The sequence below is a fragment of the Aquarana catesbeiana genome, linkage group LG08, assembly GCF_042186555.1.
Source record: "Aquarana catesbeiana isolate 2022-GZ linkage group LG08, ASM4218655v1, whole genome shotgun sequence".
Taxonomy (NCBI): Eukaryota; Metazoa; Chordata; class Amphibia; order Anura; family Ranidae; genus Aquarana; species Aquarana catesbeiana.
In genome coordinates this window covers 143,614,551-143,632,527 of record NC_133331.1, presented here as the reverse complement: position 1 = coordinate 143,632,527, position 17,977 = coordinate 143,614,551, and the positions used below count along the sequence as shown (strand labels likewise).

Here is a 17,977-nt window from a genome sequence, read left to right as displayed (position 1 = left end):
GAACACACAAGCTCCAAAAGTGGTCACATACATGCCATTTTCTGAAGGTTTTCCATGTAATGCTTGATTTGATCTAGCTATTATAGGCCTATAAACAATTCTCAGCATCTTTCAGACTGATCCGTCAGTCAACATATGTATTAAATGAATTATATTGCAAAGCCAAAAGTGATAAACAGTGGTAATGGAAAAAAAAGTTTTTTGTTTTCTAACAGAGTTGTTTGATTCCCAACTATCAAATTTCGTTTCTTTGCTTTTATGTCTGTACTTTGATATTTCATATATAAACAAGTCAATGTTGCTGTTGTTGCTATACCAGTTCTACATTATCCTTGCAAATTTCTTCCTTTGGATCTTCATTTTGCTCTGTCACAAATTGTTCTGTCAATAAGAAAAGTAGAAAAGAAGTGTAGACTTCATTCATGTTAATGCGGTCTCATTTGTTCACTTATCTGGAGGAAATTCTTACCTTCATCTATATAACCCTGTAAAAAAATGAAAAAGACATTTCATTAATAATTGAGATGTAACCATAAAATTCCCACTTTTTTCCTGTAGCAAAATGTGCAACATGTACATTATTTTTACACATTACGTCAACATTTATGCAAAGTCAAAAGGTCTCTCAGGCCCACATTGAGCCTCAGAGTTCGGGACCTTGTCTCATGATCTAGCAAAAGACTTGGGAACATGTTTTTAAACATATCCAATGCCTGATATCTACCAACAAAAGGGAATCTGTTTTTGCACATCTAAATATATGTTCTATTATTTTCTTATTGATTTTAAAGAAAAAATCAGCTGCAAGGAGACCACAGATAATACTGTAACATTGTATTTTTTTTATTGTAGTGGCTTATGAATTAGACCGTTCATTTTCTCTACTATTGTAGTCTTGTACTAAATGTGTAAATTTATACTCAGGCATACAACAAAAATCTTTTGGATAGTAATAAAGACAAGTATTTCCAAACTACTACTGCACAGTATTATTTTAGAAAATATATAATATGAAAAATTATAGATGCGTGTCTGAAAGCGTTATGTGTCAATATTGGTTAATGTACACGCGGGAGTTGGCAACCTGTCGATCGTGAGCTACCTGTCTTCCGCTGACAGGTAGCTCGCGAGCACGTCCCAGTGTTGCCGCCGGGTCTTCTCCTGAGCTCCGTGTGCATGTGGCACAGGTGCACGGACACCGAATCCTAGGCTGCCGAAGAAGAAGCCCCCCGCCCCTTGCATACATGCAACTGCGGAGCGGGGGAAAGCCTCCGGAATCGTTCGGGCTCTTCTCTGAACATGCCCAAGCTCTTTCTCTTCCATGGTCATCCCCACCGGCCCTCCTCCCTGATCCAAGGGTCTTGTTGGTAATTCCAGGTTGGAAGGTAAGAGAGAATTGCCGGAAGGACATGTAGGTTTTCACCTGCACCTTCCCTGCGCCACTCTGCATTGAAAAAAACTTCTGTGTGCTCTCCACCCCAGCCCCTGACATCTCAGCCCTCCTAATGCCCCAGCCCTCCTGACACCCACCCCCTGATGCCCTCCTGACACCCACCCCCACGATGCCCTAATGATACCCCCCCGATGCCCTCCTGACACCCCTCCCTGAAGCCCTCCTGACACCCAGCCCCTCTGATGCCCTCCTGACACCCAGACCCCTTGATGCCCACCTGACACCCACCCCCCTGATGCCATCCTGACACCCAGCCCTCCTGACACCCACCCCCCTGATGACCTCTGTACACTGCCCAACATACTACTGACCACTGTACACTGCCCTACATCCTACTGACCTCTGTACATTGCCCTACATCCTACTGACTTCTGTACATTGCCCTACATCCTACTGACCTCTGTACATTGCCCTACATCCTACTGACCTCTGTACATTGCCCTACATCCTACTGACCTCTGTACACTGCCCTACATCCTACTGATTTATGTACACTGCTTTGCATCCTACTGACCTCTGTACACTGCCCTACATCCTACTGACCTCTGTACACTACCGTACATCCTAATGACCTCTGTATGCTGCCCTACATACCACTGACTTCTGTGCACTGCCCTACATACTACTGATCTCTGTACACTGCCCTGCATCCTACTGACCTCTGTACGCTGCCCTACATCCTACTGACCTCTGTATACTGCCCTACATACTATCGACTTCTGTACACTGTCCTACATACTACTGACCTCTGTACACTGCCCTGCATCCTACTGACCTCTGTACACTGCCCTGCATCCTACTGACCTCTGTACACTGCCCTACATTCTACTGACCTCTGTACACTGCCCTACATTCTACTGACCTCTGTACACTGCCCTACTTCCTACTGACCTCTGTACACTGTCCTGCATCCTACCCACCTCTGTACGCTGCCCTGCATCCTACCCACCTCTGTACGCTGCCCTACATTCTACTGACCTCTGAACACTACCCTACATACTACTGACTTCTGTACGCTGCCCTACATTCTACAGACCTCTGTAGACTGCCCTACAGCCTATTGACCTCTGTACACTGCCCTGCATCCTACTGACCTCTGTACACTGCCCTACATACTACTGACTTCTGTATGCTGCCCTACATTCTACTGACCTCTGTATGCTGCCCTACATACTACTGACTTCTGTACGCTGCCCTACATTTTACTGACCTCTATACACTGCCCTGCATCCTACCCACTTCTGTATGCTGCTCGACCTACTACTTACACTGGCCAGAAATCAGAACAGATAGCCAGGTCTGAAACTAGTCAAGAAAATCAGCCGTAGTGCAGTACCAAATGTACTCTTTTCATGATGAACACCGGCATCAGATTTGTAGGGATGACCAACTCCCCAGGCATGAAAAAAAGTGTGAATGAAAGTGAACGCCACGTTTCTCACTGAAGCCATCTTTTAAGGTACGCTAAGTTTATATCTTTAAAGTAACATTCATTTTAGTAGCTTTTTCTAGGTTTTCTTCATGCCGTCTTTCCTTTTAATTGGCGGCTTGCTAGGAAACTTCTTTTAAAAAAAAGGGGGGGGGGGTTGCTACACCCTGGCGATCTTTGATCTTTTCAATATTGTCCAGGTAGATTTCCATCTCTCAAAGGTTACCTATCCCTGATGTACAGGAACAAATTGCTTTACATTTGTACAACTTTTTAAATGAAATAAATTATTAAATAAATACAATACCCTTAGTATATCTTCTGAATTTATATAACAACACACTGTTTTCTCTGCAGGGACTGTGTCCTGTCTTGTTCCTATATGCACAAAAAATTAAGAAAAAAAAATAAGCCAATACTGAAATACAATAAAACATAAACAAAGTAACATATATTGTTACATTTAGTTGCTATTTATTTTTACAGAACATTAGAAAAAAATTTCAGTTTTATAATAAAGCTCCTTCCTGCCATAGCAAATGTTCTGTATTACGTTAAGTGGAACATTTTCTTTTGTTTCATTTCATATGAAATGGACTAAGGTCAGAAAACCTGTGCTGCTATGATGTCCTTGTGCTGGACATTCTTCCCGTTCCTTCCTGATCCTTCTTTCTTCCGGAGGACAAACAGGTACAATGACCATGCCACATATTCTGATTTTTATTGGTACCATCTGTCAGTATTTGAAGTTTACATAGAATATCTATATGGTTCGAATTACAAAGAAACAAATTAGACATTGCAGTCACTACCATGTACTGACAACACTGCCTATGTCTCATTTATCTACATCCAAAACAGAGTAAGGTAAGGAGGTTATTAGATGATGTATGAGAGCCTCATGTTGTGCAGGTCTATGTTTTTATTGGCTGTGGGCTCACCTTTGTGTTTCTGCTTTTTTAAGTATAATTTTGTTGAAGGCAGGTCTGTAAAGCACCTGAAAGGGTTGTATTTTCACTTTTTACAACTACTTGGCCTTCATTTACACCAGAGGTTAGCGAAAAAAGTTCAATAAATGTTATATTTTCACCTAATTTTACTGAGGCAGTCACTACATACTCCATTTGTTGACTGTTGTCTTTAATTTTCCATGTGCATCTGCTTTACTCTTTACCTGTATTGTTTTAGTGTAACTACTGTTGCTTTTTCTTTTATATCTGGGTATATTTTAAAGTGTGGGAATAGAATTCAGCAAAGAATTTAGGGCAAAGAGGCATGAGTTTGACCCGAATTCTAGCTGTTTGCAGTTTGGCAAATGGGCAAACTACTTTGCCAGAACTGCCCACTTTAATAGCCCAACTGAACCTCTGGCTGCTGTAGCTGAACATCATTTTTTGGAGCTGTTACTATTACCACTAAATTACAGCTTCTGGCCACCCACTAGCTTGTTTTAAATTGTAAACAAGTTAGTGGGTGTCCTGGGTGACAACATTGACTAAGTATGATCAATATCCCATTCATGCCTGAGCCCATTTCTGACATTTGTTGCTTACAAGTTAAAATCTGTATTTTTTGCTACAAAATTACTTAGAACCCCCAAACATTATATATATATATTTTTTTTAGCAGAGACCCTAGAGAATAAAATGGTAATTGTTGCAATATTTTATGTTACACGGTATTTGCGCAGCTGTCTTTCAAACGCACTTTTTTGGGGGAAAAAAGACACTTTCATGAATTTAAAAAAACTAAACAGTAAAGCTAGTCCAATTTTTTAGTATAATGTGAAAGATGATGTTATGCCGAGTAAATAGATACCTAACATGTCATGCCATTTCTGGCTTTGTTTCAGTCTTACTCTAGCCGGCGGAAGTGTCGGATCATGGATCAGGTCTCACGGTGGGACAGGAGGACCAGGAAGAGCGGCAGAAGGCGACGGGGGGGACGTTCCCTCCCATTCCTTTGGGATAACAACCAAGTGACTTTTAGTTGCATTGGTTGTTATCCCTAAAGAGCCGACCGCCCTCTCTAAAAAAAACAATACCAGGATGATGCCTGCAGCTGCAGACATCATCCCGGTATAACCCCTTAAATAACCCCTTATAACCCCTTAAAGCCGAGGCCACCTATGTGCGTACGGTCGGTGCTAAGGGGATAATTTCAGAATGGAAAAGGATCGTCATGGCACAGGTCATCATGTTTGTGTTCACAGTTTATCACTCATCATGATTGATGACAGATCTACATTGCTAGACCACATGATCGACGCAAGATTTACATCAAAGGGGATATTTTTGTCTTTTTTAACATAAGGCTTTTTAAAGGGGTTGCAAACCCTCGTGTTTTTTCACCTTAATGCATCCTATGGGATCAGGACATTCAGCTCTGCCATGATAGCTTCCCTGTACTGTCCTCCTGACCCCCTCAATATCATACCCTCCTGGACCCTTAGTATCGTACCCTCCTGACCTCCCTGTACCGTGCCCTCCTGACCCCCCAATACCATGCCCTTCTGGCCCCTTAGTACTGTACCCTCCTGACCTCCCTGCACTGTGCTCTCCTGACACCCCAATACCATACAATCCTGACCCCCTGTCCTCTGCTCTACTGATCCCTATACACTGCTCTTCATACTGCTGACCTCTATACACTGCCCTACATCCTACTGACCTCTGTACACTGCCCTACATCCTACTGACCTCTGTGCACTGCCCTACATCCTACTGACCTCTGTGCACTGCCCTACATCCTACTGACCTCTGTGCACTGCCCTACATCCTATTGACCTCTGTGCACTGCCCTACATCCTACTGACCTCTGTGCACTGCCCTACATCCTACTGACCTCTGTGCACTGCCCTACATCCTACTGACCCCTGTACACTGCCCTACATCCTACTGACCCCTGTACACTGCCCCACATACTACTGACCTCTGTACACTGCCCTACATACTACTGACCTCTGTACACTGCCCTACATACTACTGACCTCTGTACACTGTCCTACATAGTACTGAGGCCTAAAACTAGTCGAAGAAATCAGCCTGCAGTATCAGATGTTCTGTTTTAATGATGAACTTCAGCATCAGCCTTGTGGGGTGATCAATTACTCCCAAGACATGAAAAAAAAAATAGTGAATGTCGAGTTTCTCACTGAAGCTAAATAAGGTAGGCTAAGTTTATATTTCTACAGTGGCATTAGTTTTCTAAGGTTTTTCTAAGATTCTTTGTGCCATCTTCCCGCTTCATTGGGGGTTTGCTAGTTAATTTTTTTTTTTTTTTTTTTTAAAGGCAGTGACCTTTGATCTCTTATATGTTGTCTGGGTAGATCTCCACCTCTCAAAGGTTGCCTACCCCTGCTATACAGCCATGTTAGCCTAAATGAGCCACAGAGACATTGCTGTGAATAGTCAATGTTTGTGAATGCTTTTTCTCATTCAAACCCTGTTTTGCATTTTTTATTCTAACTTTGCATTTGTTTAGCAAACAGAAAATTAAAGATAGTGTCTGATCATTCAATTGATCCTTCACCCATTCAGATTATCCTTCACTCACCCTGTTACAAAATCAACAACATTCTTCCTCTGCAGGATTCTTGTAGAGTTTTGAACAAAAAAAAGGTACCAGGGTTGGAGCAAGTAAAAAACAGGCATCTATTTCAAATGCCTAGGTCAGCTGTAGGGATGTAGTATTTCTCCAAATTCTTATTATGTCTTTTAATGATCTGTTAGAGAGATGTAAGCTGGTCTTAATAAGATCTTCACAATATTCGCTTAACTAACTAAAAGTTAAAGGCTTCTTGTTAAAAAAAAAAAAAAAAAAAAAGTTAAAAAGTTAAAAGGTTCAATTTGACAATAGGTTTCTACCAAACTGAGTAAATTAAAAAAAATCAAAGGACAAGGATGGACAAGGATAGACTTTTTTGTCGTATCTAATCGAAACGAACAGATTTCTAAATGTTGCATTCGGTCCTGGCTGAGAAAAATTGTAACTAGTCTCTTGCACATGCGCTGAAAGTTAATCTGTTAGGACATTCCTTCTACAAAAATCAAGACAATGACATGGTACAATGGGGGCAGTTTTGATGGCAATATGATGGGGGCAGTTTTGATGGGGGCCGTTTTAGCAATTCAGCATTCCCACACATTTTCCCCAGGAAATGCATTTTCTAGTTGATATTGTTGTTAATTAGGTATTTTAAAATTGTTTATATACTAAAAAAGACACACACATATTTATGCACACAATGCTCTTCTAAACGCCTTTCTCCTGACAGGAAAAAAGCAGCGTTAAAAGCAAGTCCAAAGCCACATTTCTAAAATATGTTTAGGCACATTTAGATGCATTCATTCATTTCAAAATATTATTTTATTCTGGCTGGCCTTTGGAATGAATGAACGGTCAAGTGTGGAATGCACCTAGCGTTTAGACGCATTTTCATGTATTGACACAGGTCAGACGCTTTTTCTGCCCAAATGCTCCTCTCCTGAAAATGATTTTGGTGTGTTCCGATTTCTGGCCCTATATGTCCCCACCTCTAAATGCCTTTGTGTGCACGGGCACATGAGGAGCAGAAAAAAACATGTATACATGAGTCCCAAAGGATGTTTAACACCTGGTCAATCAGCAGGCTTGTGGGGCCTGTTATGCATGCTGGGAGAAAGACTGAATATCTGAGTCACTTTCATGGTCTTCCCATCAGGGTTTCACCCTTCAGAGGATGTTGCTGACATTCATCTTGTCCTTAGGCCATAGTGCATGAGGATGTGGGAAAATGCGAGGATCCCCCTTTGCTAGGAGGAAACTTTGAAAATATTGGCTGCCTTGGATTGCTAGAAGCAATAGACTGTGGTTGTCCCCAGTATTGAGGTACTGCCTTAGTTGGACAACAACACAGAAACCTTTTCATTGTTGTCCTGCCTTGAATTGTGAGACAAAGATACCTCAGCTGTCAAGGAGCCATCTTAACGTGCAAGTGTCTAGTCACTATAGACCCGTGAGAGAGGGACTCGGAAAAATAGAAAGATATGCAGAAAATCAAGGATGGTGTATCCTGTGCTCCCTCCTTACTTTTTCAGCATGCATATGTGCAATACATGTTTTAAAATATAAAGCAAAGTGACTGGCACCCATCACTGTGACAATCCTGAGGACAAGAACTGCACCCTGAAAGGAATATGCTTGGGACATTTGCTAAGTAAATAGGTCTGGGACATTCAAAATGTAGCCATTGGGTAGCTGAAGAATCATATTCCTTTAACCACTTCCTGCCCAGCCATATAGACGACTGGGCGGTGATTCCGTTATCCCGACTGGACGCCATATGACGTTTTTCAGGAAAACAGCCAGCGCGCGCCCTTGTGGGCACACAGCGCGGCGATCGGTGGTTCAGCGTGTCAGAGGCGAGAGGCTCTTTACCATGTGATCAAGCTGTGTCCAATCACAGCTGATCACAATGTAAACAGGAAAAACCGTGTATTGGCTTTTCCTCACTCACATCTGACAGACGCGAGTAGAGGAGAGCCAATCATCTGCTCTCCTTACAGGGGGGTCTGCGCTGATTGATACCCACTTCAGACCACCTGGGATTTCCACCACTGATAACCACCAGGTATGCCACCCATGGCCACCAGGGATGCCAATCTGTGCCCAAAATTGATGCCAATCAGTGCCCATAAATGGTGCCAGTCAGTGCCCAGTAATGATGCCTGCCAGTGCCTCCTTATCATTGATGACCATCAGTGCCATCTATCAGTGTCCATCAGTGTCCATCAGTGCCACCTATTAGTGCCACCCATAAGTACCCATCAGTGCAGCCTATCGGTGCCCATCAGTACCGCCTATCAATGCCCATCAGTGCTGCATACCAGTGCCACCTATCAGTGCCGCTTATCAGTGCCACCTCATTGGTGAAACCTCATCAGTGCCCATCAGTGAAGAAGAAAAAGTACTTATTTACAAAATTTTATAACAGAAACAAAGAAAAACTTTTTTTTATTGCGCAAAAAATAAAAACCCCAGCAGTGATCAAATACCATCAAAAGAAAGCTCTATTTGTGGGAACAAAATGATAAAAAATTTGTTTGGGTGCAGTTTTACATGACTGCACAATTGTCATTCAAAAAGCGACAGGGCTGAAAGCTGAAAATTGGCCTGTGCAGGAAAGGGTAAAAGTGCCTGGTATTAAAGTGGTTCAATTATTTCTACCTGGTTACCAATATCACTACATAACAATAATGTCAAGAGCAGCAGTGTGCCCTTTTCTACTCACCAAGTTTATTCTTGCACATTTCCAGTTTGTTCAGTATTGTTTCAGTCATCATGCGCTCCTTTACTGTAACATTTAGATTGGTGCTTAAAATTTCTGACAGATCCTGGGGGAGAAAGCTTGGGATGCTGGCATTGTGTCCGGCAATTATCTGTGATGAGAAAAATATAAGCATTAATCTGTTTAGCAAAAGTACTTAAAAAGCATATGCCTGAAATTTCCTTAGATGCATATACTGACAAAGGCAATCATTTTGAGAGCTTTACTGGGCTTTTTCCACAGTCCTATTAAGAGGTGACTTTGATCAGAATCATAGGCGTGCGCAGGGGGTGTGCCAGGTTTGGTACACCCTAATCACTGTGTGCGGTACTGATTCCCCCTACTGCCCGCCCCCCCCCCCCCTTATTGGCCACCCTCCTCTCCTCTCCTCTTCTCTCCCCCCAGCTGCTGCAGGGAATGTTTCGGGATGGAGAGCGGGAGAAAGGGCCAGTCAATATGTCATTTACCAGCCCCTTCCTTTTTTCAAATGAACACACCCGCTCACTGTCCATTCATAACTGAAGCATAGTAAACTGTATTTCTATGCTTGTGAATGAACAGGAAGCCTCTCAGCACAGAGCACTTTCCATCCATTCACTGTGCAGTGCAGTCGAAGGCTGGAGGGAAAGTCATGTGTGTTTGAGCTTTGGGGTGCACACCCTAATGCAATAGGCCACACATATGATCAGAATACAGGCAGGTTACACAAACAAGTCAACCAATAAAGCAAAGTGGTCTTTTTTTACTAACTATCTGAATGCAGTTTTGATACATATGCTGCTTCCTACTCACTGTGCAGCCTTCTCAGTGTAGCCTACTATTAATTTGTCCATTTTGTAAGAGTATTCAATATCTAGAGAGTATCATCAAAGCTTAATGAACTTGGGGGAGACTATTTGTGCGCACAGATTGTGGGGAAGAAGCATGTTGCACAAAACCAAAGAAAATTCCCAGCTCAACTTACCGACCAGCCTGCAACCAACCAAATTATCCTGTCTAACAGTTTGCATTAAAAACAAGGGTTTAGTTTGCACACATTTGCAAATACATGCGTAAAATGCATTCTCTTCACAGCACCCTATTATCATCTGCAGTGTTAACTTTAAATTTTTAGCACCTCCATAGTAGAAGCACATGCATTACAATGGATAGGCAGAGGGCAAGTGAGCCTGGAGGAAGCCCATCCCTCCTTAACCCCTTTCCAACCAGCCGCCACAGTTATACTGCGGCAGGATGGCTTCCCTGCGCGAGCCATCGCAGCTGTACATCAGGTCTCTTTAAGACACTGTAGCAGGCGCACACGCGCCTGCAGCGTGTTCCCGGAGCCAACGCGCATGGCCAGTGAGCCCGATGACCACCGGCACCCGCGATCGCACGTGACAGAGCGAGAACCAGGATGTGTGTGTGTAAACACACACACATCCGGTTCTGTCAGGGGAGAAGAGACAGATTGTGTGTTCCTACTGAAAAGGAACAACGATCTCTCTCATCGTCTAGTCAGTTACACCCCCCCTCCCAGTTAGAACACATTTAACCCCTTGATCGCCCCTTAGTGTTCACCTCTTCCCTGCCAGTGACATTTAGACAGTAACCAGTGGCTATTTTTAGCTCTGATCGCTGTATAAATGTCACTGGTCCCAAAAAAGTGTCAAAAGTGTCCGATGTGTCCATCGCAATGTTGCAGTCCCGATAACAATCGCAAATCACTGCCATTACTAGTAAAAAAAATAACAACAACAAAAATGCCATAAATCTATCCCCTATTTTGTAGACGTTATAACTTTTGCGCAAACCAATCAATATAAGCGTATCGCAATTGTTTTTACCAAAAATATGTAGAAAAATACATATCGGCCTAAACTGATGAAGACATTTTTTTCTTTTTGTTTTTTTTTTGCATATATATTATAGCAAAAAGTACAAAATATTGTGTTTTTTTTCAAAATGTGTTTATAGCGCAAAAAATAAAAACCGCAGAGGTGATCAAATACCACCAAAGGAAAGCTCTATTTCTGGGAAAAAAAGGACAAAAATATTGTTTGGGTACAACGTTGCACGACCGCGCAATTGTCAGTTAAAGCGACACAGTGCCGTATCGCAAAAAATGGCCTGGTCAGGCAGGGGGTAAATTCTTCCGGGGCTGAAGTGGTTAAAGGCAGAGGGGCACTCTGGACACCCAGAGTATAGCACAATGGCAGCGAAGGTGTCCAGTGCATCCCCTTAACTGTATTCCAACAGTACAAACAAATGGCCACTGCCCCCACTTATAACTGGCCTTTGCAGTAAGGAGCACATGGAAGGATGACACACGCCAAACAAAACCAAAGGAAATTCCCAGCTCAACTTACCGGCCAGTCTGCAACCAACCAAATTATCCTGTCTAATAGTATGCGTTAAAAACAGGGCTTTAGTTTGCACACCTTTGCAAACACATGCGTAAGCTGCAGAGCCCCTTTGCGGCACCCTAGTATTATCTGCAGTCCTAACTCTAAATTTTAAGAGCCTCCACAGTGAAAGCACATGCATTATAAAAAGGAAAAGAAAAGATCTGGTACTACCCGTGACACACCTCCATCCCTAAAACAAATACAACAAAACAAATGTAGCCCATGCGTCTTTGAATGAGGTAAAAAGGAGGGCCAAAAAATGTAGAAATAAATATGGTTACACAGTTTATTAAAAAAGTATGACCAACATGATGAATAAATACATAGACATGAAGGCCAAGCTTATTGAAGAAAGCATGATACAAATGCTTAAAATCATTCATATATGGTGTTGTTTAGGATAGAAAATGTTATACAAGCATCTATAACTCAACGTGATTCGCGAGCCACTACTCGCTTCTTCAGGAGTAGATCTTTATATTCAGTATATCTAAAAAATAAAGTATCAATTGAAAATGTTTATTACAGTAAAAATATATTTTTTGAAAATAGAGGCCATAATGAGAAAGCCACATACTTACAAATCGGCAAAGCCGAGGTTCCAAAAAATGATCTCTCAGGAGGCGTCAGCGGGATATGTCTAGCCCGGGAGCTGAAGGGATGGAGCCAGCAGCAACCCACAGCGGAATACGTGGAGGGCGGACATGGCTCAGGAAAGAAAGTGTGTATCCACTGATGTCCCTCAATGTTCAGGATTGGAAAATGCAATATAGGTATGTGTATATCTAAATAATCTAGTATATACTGTAATAGTAGACTGTAAATAGTAGTGGCTAAATCTACATACTATGCAGAGCAATCCCTCATTGCTGTGGACATAAAAATAGAGGAGGAGTGCTGTGAGTTGCAAGGAAAAGGTGCTTAGATGTAGAGTGTAGGGATGAGCCGAACACCCCCCTGTTCGGTTCGCACCAGAACATGCGAACAGGAAAAAAGTTCGTTCGAACACGCGAACACCGTTAAAGTCTATGGGACACGAACATGAATAATCAAAAGGCTAATTTTAAAGGCTTATATGCAAGTTATTGTCATAAAAAGTGTTTGGGGACCTGGGTCCTGCCCCAGGGGACATGGATCAATGCAAAAAAAAGTTTTAAAAACGGCCGTTTTTTCAGGAGCAGTGATTTTAATAATGCTTAAAGTCAAACAATAAAAGTGTAATATCCCTTTAAATTTCGTACCTGGGGGTGTCTATAGTATGCCTGTAAAGGGGCGCATGTTTCCTGTGTTTAGAACAGTCTGACAGCAAAATGACATTTTGAAGGAAAAAACTCATTTAAAACTACCCGCGGCTATTGCATTGCCGACAATACACATAAAAGTTCATTGATAAAAACGGCATGGGAATTCCCCAAAGGGGAACCCCGAACCAAAATAAAAAAAAAAAAAATGACGTGGGAGTCCCCCTAAATTCCATACCAGGCCCTTATCCGAGCACGCAACCTGGCAGGCCGCAGGAAAAGAGGGGGGGACGAGAGTGCGCCCCCCCCCCTCCTGAACCGTACCAGGCCACATGCCCTCAACATTGGGAGGGTGCTTTGGGGTAGCCCCCCAAAACACCTTGTCCCCATGTTGATGAGGACAAGGGCCTCATCCCCACAACCCTGGCCGGTGGTTGTGGGGGTCTGCGGGCGGGGGGCTTATCGGAATCTGGAAATCTGGAAGCCCCCTTTAACAAGGGGACCCCCAGATCCCGCCCCCCCCCTGTGTGAAATGGTCCTACCATTTCACTAAAAAACTGTCAAAAATGTTAAAAATGACAAGAGACAGTTTTTGACAATTCCTTTATTTAAGTACTTCTTCTTTCTTCTATCTTCCTTCATCTTCTGGCTCTTCTGGTTCTTCCTCCGGCGTTCTCGTCCAGCATCTCCTCCGCGGCGTCTTCTATCTTCTTCTCCTCGGGCCGCTCCGCACCCATGGCATGGGGGGGAGGCTCCCGCTCTTCTCTTCATCTTCTTCTCTTTTTTTTTTTTGCATTGATCCATGTCCCCTGGGGCAGGACCCAGGTCCCCAAACACTTTTTATGACAATAACGTGCATATTAGCCTTTAAAATTAGCACTTTTGATTTCTCCCATAGACTTTTAAAGGGTGTTCCGCAGCATTCGAATTTGCCGCGAACACCCCAAATTGTTCGCTGTTTGGCGAACTTGCGAACAGCCAATGTTCGAGTCGAACATGAGTTCCACTCGAACTCGAAGCTCATCCCTAGTAGAGTGCCAAATGGAAGGTATAAGTGATACAAATGAAAATAAAAAAACCTTTAGCATGAGAAAAACAGTCAAGCGTTTCCTAGATTTTAGGATGTGAGGATGTGCATAGGAGTATCCCAGTAAATGGAATAAATGGTGCTTATCAACAGGTATGTCCACAATGTGTGAGATGAAAAGGCAGTGTGAAGAAAGGACCCCCCATGTTAACCCTACTTCTTAAATCCCCCAGCGGGTGCCGCAAGCTACACCCCTAACGCCATGTACATGTGCTTGCCTGTAATACACATTGATACTTTATTTTTTCTTGAGATAATGATGGGTTTTTTCTTGAGATAATGATGGTACATTTCTTCAGTGTATAAATGTGAAAATCAGTTCCGAATGCATACTACTATGCAAAAGTCTTAAGCAGGTGTGATAAAATTCTGTAAATTAACCACTTAATGACTGCCCTATGGCAGTTTTACTGCTACAGGGCAGCAGCTGTGCGCCGGATAATATATATATATACATATACACACACACACACACTTGATTCTGGACTTCTGCCTGTAAGGGGCACAAGTGCGCCGCTGGCAGGCCGCTTCTGCTGTGAAAATGCACAGCAGAAACCGATCTGCAGGTGTCGGGCACTCGATGTTCTCTGATACCCACCAATCGCCAGTGAACTACACAATATGGGGATCTGCCTGTGTAAACAAGGGGTGGCGGGGGGGGGGGGGTTGTAGGCATGGATTCTTTGTTCCAAAGCAAAGACTAGAATCCATGTCTTCCCCTAGTAAAAGAAGCACACATAGTAAACACAAACACTGGTTAGGCACGCATTTAAGCCTTTGATCACCCTAGATGTTTAACCCCTTACCAGCCAGTATCCTTACTACAGTGACAGTGCATATTTTTAGCACTGATCACTGTATTAGTGTCAGGTAAAGTAATGCAGTGCCGTATCGCAAAAAATGGCGGGTAAATCTTCTGGAGGTCAAGTGGTTAAAGTGATATCAAAGGTTATTTTTTTTTTTAAATAACAAACATACCTACCTGCTCTGTGCAATGGTCTTGCACAGAGCAACCCCAATTCTCCCCTTCTCGGGTCCCTGCCGGCGCTCCTGGCTCCACCTCTTGTCAAGGTGCCCCCGTAGCAAGTGACTTGCTACGGGGGGCAATCGTGCATGCTTGCTTCTCAGCCCGCTACGTTTGTACTTAAAGTGGATGTAAATCAAATGTCATCCTTTCTAAACTACTACCATAGGGGTTATCTATAAGGATATACATGCCTCCTGCATGTATCTTTACCTGTCAAATGTCTCCCCTCTGTCTGTTATGAGAGCTGAAAAACTGCATATTCTGTGGGTGGGTCTGTTGTCTGGAGCTCGGTGGGTGGAGTCATGATGTCAGTAGACTCCCCGCCCACCTCTACACTCCCCTTGTCAATATGTGTATTTCTAACACTGAACTTCTGCTATGATCTCTAACATCCAGTGAAAAGACAGGAAAGTAACTACATGACTTCAGCATGCCAAATCATGGTGAGGTGTGGAACAGCCAATCCTTGCAGAGCTTCTGAAGAAAGGAGTGGGGGAGGGAATTTAAAAATACTGCATGTCTCTTAGGCTGAAGCACGAGATGCAAATAACCTGTCATTCACAGCAAAGGGGGAGTATTTGACAAAGTTTTTCTCATTTTGTCAAGAATTGTCTCACTGAACAATAAAAGGGGATTGCTCAGAGATGGATTAACTCTGTGTGGCAAGACTGGGCTCAAATGATAGGAAATCCTATACTCTACAGTATGATAAAAAAAAAAAAAAAAAAAAAAAAATTTGGGTTTACATCCACTTTAAGTATGATGTGTCTTTCATCTTGAGCTTGAACAGCACACCCCAGTCAGCTTTGAAATCTTTGCCTGGGAAAGACCTTGCTTATGCAATATAAGTACCTTATGTCTTGTTGCTGTGCCAGGGCCGGTCCCAGACGGGGTGCACAGGGTGCAGTGCACCCAGGCACCAGAGAGGTGGGGGCGCTGAAGTGCCAGAGTGCTCCCTTCCCTCCTCTTGTTTGTGTCCGGCGGCGGCTCTCCGCCGGTGTTCCAAGAAGAAAGGTGCCTCTGTGTTTGCTGCTCAAGCCCCTCCCTCCTCCTGTCAGAGAAAGAGAGCAGCTGCCAGCCGGAGATGACATCGGAGGTAGAGCAGCTGGTCTCTGTGTGGAGAGAGACCAGCCGTGCTGTGATGTCGCGTGCGGGGGGGGGCGGTCCGTGCCTGACACATTCCCCTCTCTGTGTCTCCCACTCCTGCCTGCTTTGAACTGCTCTGCTCTCCACCCGGGCGGTGCGGCTGCACACTGTCCTCTCCTCTCTAGCTGCCGCCCGGGTGTATTTATGTACCCTAATGGAGGGGGGTCTTTACTAATGGGGGGGCTGTACTAATGGTGGGGGGTCTGTACTAATAGGGGGGTCTGTACTAATGGAGGGGGGGGTTGTACTAATGGAGAGGGGGTCTGTACTAATGAGGGGGTCTGTACTAATGGAGAGGGGGTCTGTACTAATGGGGTCTGTACTAATGGAGGGGAGGTCTGTACTAATGGGGGGTCTGTCCTGGGGGGTCTGTACTAATAGGGGGGTCTGTACTAATGGAGGGGGAGGTCTGTACTAATGGAGAGGGGGTCTGTACTAATGGGGTCTGTACTAATGGAGGGGGGGTCTGTACTAATGGAGGGGAGGTCTGTCCTGGGGGGTCTGTACTAATGGAGGGGGGGTCTGTACTAATGGAGAGGGGGTCTGTACTAATGGGGTCTGTACTAATGGAGGGGAGGTCTGTACTTATGGGGGGTCTGTACTAATGGGGGGGGTCTGTACTAATGGGGGGGTCTGTACTAATGGAGGGGGGTCTGTCCTGGGGGGTCTGTACTGAGGGAGGTGTGTGTACTTAGTGCAGGTTCTGCACTGACGGAGGGGGGTCTATATGTAGTGGAGGGGGGACTGTACTGAGGGGCGACTATAGTTGGTGGAAGGGGGGTGACCCCAACCCTAGTGAAGCCAATGCAGCTGCGGGCTCTCCTTTCCCTCCCCCTCCCTCTCCTTTCCCCCCTCCCTCTCCTCCTGTGTGCTGCTGTACTAGTGAGCGGTGCTTGCCAGCACAGCTGCCCACTATGTTTCTTCCCCCGCCTTCATATCAACCAGGGAGGAAACAAAATAGAAAAAGGAGCAGAGAAGAGGATTGTGGGACATATAGTCCCGAGGACTGGCAGCCCCACTGTAACACGAAAACTGCAGCCCACACAGCATGCTCAGCTGAATGGGAAAGAGAGAGAGATACAGGAGCCCGGGAAAGCTTTCAGGGAAGTACACATAGAACTCCAGAGGGAGAGGACAGTGCTGAGAGAACACCATCAGAGAGAGAACCCCGCTGCCCTGCGCCACCAGAGGGAAAGCCACACAGCCTAGCACCATCCCTGGCAGAGAAAGGAATGGAGTCATTGCCGGAATACAGATCTGGGTGCTACCCAGCGGAGTCACCATGGGCAATTCAGAGTGAGCTGACTCCTGATCAGAGGAACCGTTGCTGTATCGCTGGGTCAGGTGAGAGGGCCGATCGGCCATTATCTACTAACATCCATAGGAACTGCAGTCTCTGACCATCTCTTGTAACATGTCTGCAGTCTCTGACCATCTCCTGTAGTATGTCTGCAGTCTCTGACCATCTCCTGCAGTATGTCTGCAGTCTCTGACCATCTCCTGCAGTATGTCTGCAGTCTCTGACCATCTCCTGCAGTATGTCTGCAGTCTCTGACCATCTCCTGCAGTATGTCTGCAGTCTCTGACCATCTCCTGTAGTATGTCTGCAGTCTCTGACCATCTCCTGTAGTATGTCTGCAGTCTCTGACCATCTCCTGTAGTATGTCTGCAGTCTCTGACCATCTCCTGTAGTATGTCTGCAGTCTCTGACCATCTCCTGTAGTATGTCTGCAGTCTCTGACCATCTCCTGTAGTATGTCTGCAGTCTCTGACCATCTCCTGTAGTATGTCTGCAGTCTCTGACCATCTCCTGTAGTATGTCTGCTGTCTTTGACCATCTCCTGTAGTATGTCTGCAGTCTCTGAGCATCTCCTGTACTATGGCTGCAGTCTCTGGGCAT

The 17,977-nt window shown here is 44.4% G+C and overlaps 1 protein-coding gene across 4 annotated transcripts in view; it reads right to left on the bottom strand.

Annotated features, from left to right (window-relative positions):
* The window catches only part of LOC141106091 (uncharacterized), a 145,585-nt gene that overhangs the window by 52,980 nt on the left and 74,628 nt on the right, over positions 1-17,977 (bottom strand). For all 4 annotated transcript variants that reach the window (XM_073596514.1, XM_073596516.1, XM_073596517.1 and 1 more), the window contains 4 exons: positions 9,154-9,301; positions 3,190-3,260; positions 470-485; positions 317-381 (listed from right to left, as the gene is read on the bottom strand). In XM_073596514.1, the coding sequence (XP_073452615.1) occupies positions 317-381; positions 470-485; positions 3,190-3,260; positions 9,154-9,301 (300 nt within the window). The remainder of the gene's footprint in view (positions 1-316; positions 382-469; positions 486-3,189; positions 3,261-9,153; positions 9,302-17,977) is intronic.